Source organism: Apteryx mantelli, unplaced genomic scaffold (assembly GCF_036417845.1).
Source record: "Apteryx mantelli isolate bAptMan1 unplaced genomic scaffold, bAptMan1.hap1 HAP1_SCAFFOLD_20, whole genome shotgun sequence".
Classification (NCBI taxonomy): domain Eukaryota; kingdom Metazoa; phylum Chordata; class Aves; order Apterygiformes; family Apterygidae; genus Apteryx; species Apteryx mantelli.
Window position 1 is genome coordinate 6,556,811 of NW_027118553.1, and position 4,367 is coordinate 6,561,177.

Genomic DNA, 4,367 nt, shown 5'->3' on the forward strand with positions numbered 1-4,367 from the left:
AATTAATGGGATACTTTTGTCTCCTTGTGATCAGTGACAGAGTCCTGCTGGACCCTCTGCAGGGTTATACTGGGGAGATTCCTTCAATGCCTGCCATCAGTGACCTGAGAGTTCCAGTCTCTGTCACCTACTGCTTGATACTCTGGAGGGTCTGGCTGCTATTCAGAGGGACCTCGACATGCTGAAGAATGGGGCTTATAGGAGCCTCCTGAAATTCGGCTAAGGCAAGTGTGGTGTCCTGCACCTGGGGTGTAGTAACCCCAACAGCCTCATGCAAAGGGTCCACTAAGGGCCAAGTGTTGAGAGAACAGCTTTGCGGAAGAGGACCTGGGGCTCTTGGTGAGCAAGCTGAAGAGGAATCACCAGTGTGCCCTGGTGGCCAAGGCCATCAGCCTAGTTTTGACTCCTAAGATGCCTCTGGCTAAGAGTGTTGAGCTCTGTGGGCAACCAGGCCCCAAAGCCCACCCCACCATGAGCTCTGGAGGAGAGCTGGCTGAAGGCATTCCAGCAGGGAAGGAAGGCTCAGGAGGGAAGCCAGCTCCTCCAAGGGAAAAGGAATTGGACAAGGCATGGCTGTCCCCATCTCCTTAAAAGAAGGTGAGGAGCAAGGAGCAGAAATGCAGCTGGAGCCAGGGGAAGAGAAATGGAGCGGGGGTTTGCTGATTCCCTAGGGGCAGGGGAGGGAGATCCAAGGCATTGCTTGCACCTCTTGTTTTAGCCCTTCAAAACAGGAACTGTCCACCTCACCCCAGCCTCTCCTGCTCCCCTTGCAACCAGAGAAACCATGGCCTCTTACCCTGCCAGCCCATCTGCTGCATCCCCAGCTGGTTCCTGAGGCCATGCCTGACCAGAGGAGAGGTTGGGTGGGAGTAACACGTAAAGCCCTGTCGCGAAGCAGTGGTGCACTTCACTCGTAAGAGGGAAGCAGCACTATGTTTATTGTGGTAAGATAGCGACTTAACAAAGTTCAGTCATAAATAAGAATGATTTAACGAGGTTTGATTGGCAAGGTTCACTCAGTTATTTACTGCATGAAGGACAGGGTCAGATGCATGTGCAACGGAGACCCTCCCTTGAGTCACGAGGTTCAGAAAGGACCCCCTTGCTTTTTAAACTCCTTCGGAGAGGAGCCTAGGTGCGGCTGGATCCAGTCTTAGTCTCAGACTTGGTCAACGGTTCATGTCTAAAGGAATAAATGTGAAAGGGACCCTCCCGTTGAGTCACGAGGTTCAGAAAGGACCCCCTTGCTTTCCAAACTCTCCCTCGGAGGAGCCTGGGTGCGGCTGGATCCGATCCTAGTCTCAGACTTGGTCAACGGTTTATGTCTAGGGGAATATGTGCACAGTTAATCAGAGATATAACTCAGCAAAGTTTCTGAAGTTCACAAAAGTTCAGCATGCTATTAATCACTTACTGAGGATCTGTCACGGGTCAGGAATCTCTCAACCTTGAGGAGGAACCTTGAGAGGCGTCCCTGCTCAAGAGGAGGTTCTGCAGTGCAGCCCGCTGCCATGCAGGAGAGCTCAGTGGGCTCTGGGCTGCCCACAATTGATGGGGGAGGGACAATTGACTCATAGTCATATTTGCACACTAGATGAGTCTTAGTTGGCGCATGCTCAATTAGTCCCTGTGCTGTTTACAGGGAGGTCAGGTTGAGGGGGAGAGAGCACATCAGTGGGGGGGAAAGGAGCACACCGTCACAAGCCCCCAAAATGGAGAGGGTCCAGTTTTCTGCTGGAAGGGCAATGGAAGGGCACCTTCACTGAAAGCTGTATACTGGCCCCGGAAATAGACAACACTGAGGGAGATGGAACCCATCCCCAGGAGCCACAGCAAGAAAGACGTCCCCATGTTTGTACCTGGAAGGCACTCACATGTCTTTCCAAATTCCTTCTTCTATCTTCTTAATGAAAAACAAAACAAAACAAAACAAACCTTGAAGCTCTCAGCCACTGAAATATATAAAGCCACGATCCCTTTATTATGAAGGAAAATGCAGAGCCATGGCATTTTTCACATTTGCTTCTAAATAAGAATCTTTTTCTCCAAGGATCTTTCCCTTTCATGCCTGTGCCACTCCACAGGCAGTCTCAATGCTAAGCACTTTCTGAAGATGACCCTGGTAGCCAGCATTTGCCTTTGTGAAAGAGCTGAGAGAGATTTGTGCTCAGTGTCAACCACCTAGCATGAGCTCTGAGTGCAGGCCAGAGCTTTCCTAAATGCTTTCTTCAGGGCTTCCCTGACCTCCCTGTTCCGCAGGCTGTAGATGAGGGGATTGACCAGGGGCGTGAGGACGGTGTAGAAGAAGGAGAACACTTTGTTGAGCTGCCTCAACTGGGGGGTTCTGGGCATCAGGTAGACAATGATGAGGGTGCCATAGAAAACAGTGACAACGATGAGGTGAGAGGAGCAAGTGGAGAAGGCCTTTTGCCTGCCCACGCTGGACGGGATCCTCAGGATGGCAGCTATGATGCACACGTAGGAGGCCAGGTTGGACAGGAAAGGGAAGACTAGATTGAAGACAGCTAGTGTGAAAGTTACCAGTCTGGCCGCATTGGTGTCACTGCAGGCAACCTCTAGCAGTGGGGTAAAATCACAGAAGAAGTGGTCAATCACCTTGAGGCCACAGAACTTTAAACGGGATACGAAAGAAGTGACTACCGTAGAGGTAAAGAATCCCACTAGCCAAGACGCTGCTGCCAGCTGTAGAGAGACCTTCCAGGTCATGAGGCTAGCATAGAGCAGGGGCTGGCAGATGGCCAAGTACCGATCATAGGACATCATGGCCAGCAGGTAACACTCACTGACTAAAAAATAGCCAAAGAAGTAGAACTGAGCCATACAGCCGTGAACAGAGATGGTGCTGTCCCCAGTCAGGAAGCTGGCCAGCAAGCGGGAGAGGATGGTGGAGCTGTAGCAGGTCTCCAAGGAGGACAGATTGCCCAGGAAGAAGTACATGGGGGTGTGCAGATGCCGGTCTGCCACCACCAGCAGAACTATGAGGATGTTTGCAGCCATCGTTACCAAGTAGATGATGAGCGAGAGGAGGAAGAGCGGTGTCTGCAGCGAGGGGACATTCCCCATTCCCAGCAGTATAAACTCCACTGGTGATGTATGATTGTCCCATTCCCCTTTCTCCATGTAGCGCCACAGGTCCCTCATTCCTCTTTTGCCAGCAAGGCAGCCTACAAGAAAGAACATTTGATTCATTCTTTCCTTCTTGTAAAGAAGAATCATGAAGGACTTTGCTGTCAGGGAGAACATCGACTCTGGCACTTCTCTGACTACATTTGTGTTCCCTTTACGGCCTCCATGCCTAGTGAAAGGAGGGAACTAGGGTTTTCCAGAGAGTTAAAGCAGGCATCTAAAGAGAAGCCCCTCCTAGGAGAACCACAGAGGTGAGCTGTCCCGCGGAGACGCTCATTTCATGCTTGGAGTGGAGTTAGAGGAGAGAAAGCATTCGCTCAGACTGTGACAGTGAGTGTGTCGCAGGATGGGTGTCTCAATGGTGAGCAGTGGGTGAGGTTAGGGAGGAGCATTGTTCCCATCCTGTTTGCAGTAAATGCCTGGGACATGCCTGGGGGCACGGCCAGGGAACATTCCTGCCTGAGAAACACAGCCCTCTGCCGGATCCTACCTCCCAGGTGAGGTGTTGGTGCCCCTCAGCAGGGCTCTGGGCTGGCTCAGGGGCAGCAAAGGCACAAACTCTAACTCTGCGCCGACTGGCAAGCTCGCCAGGACTCTGCTGAGCTAACAAGGGAGTTGGAAGAAATGTGTGGAGGGAAGAGGGAGCTGGAGGAGAAGACTCCCAGGAAGGGAAATGCCCATCACCTTTCTCACCCATAGATGCCACCATGCAAAACCTCAGCAGCTAAAAAGAAACAGACCTGACTCAGAACACACAGCACAAACCTGCAGTACTCAGGATGAGGTGATGACCTCTGCACTGATGGCAACGGGCAAGGATGATCCAGGTCGGGGTCTCATCCTCTGCCTCTTCCCCACCAGGTCCTTCTCTTCCCTGAGCTCTCTGCAAACCACCACCCAGGGCTCAGGCATTGCTCTGCCCTTGCTGTCTTCTTCCAGCAGCACCTGTGGTGCTTGTCCAACAACACCTGAATGTCCCCTGCCCTCTGGAGTGTCCTGAGGGCTAAAGCACTAACGAGTCTCTGAGGGCTCCTGCTGCAGCTGGTCTCTCCCTAGGGACTGCAGAGAGTGAGCAGTGCAGAATTGGCTCTCAAAGGAGACTGAAACTTCTGAGCTGCTGGAAACTTTGTGAACACTTCCTGGCATACAGCTTTCCCTATAACTCTGGTCACTCAAACTCTGGGACATGCTGCTTTGAAAAGGAAACTGAGGCAGAGAAA

The 4,367-nt window shown here is 52.0% G+C and overlaps 1 protein-coding gene across 1 annotated transcript; it reads right to left on the reverse strand.

Annotated features, from left to right (window-relative positions):
* Window positions 1-2,181: 2,181 nt before the first annotated feature.
* On the reverse strand, window positions 2,182-3,141 carry LOC136995996 (olfactory receptor 5AP2-like). Its single transcript, XM_067316991.1, has one exon. The coding sequence runs from the start codon at window positions 3,139-3,141 to the stop codon at window positions 2,182-2,184; it is 960 nt and encodes a 319-aa protein (XP_067173092.1).
* Between the last annotated feature and the right edge of the window lie 1,226 nt (window positions 3,142-4,367).

Bases quoted from the DNA above. Each gene is read 5' to 3' on its own strand.
- LOC136995996 (XM_067316991.1), bottom strand. From the start codon at position 3,141: ATGGAGAAAGGGGAATGGGACAATCATACATCACCAGTGGAGTTTATA.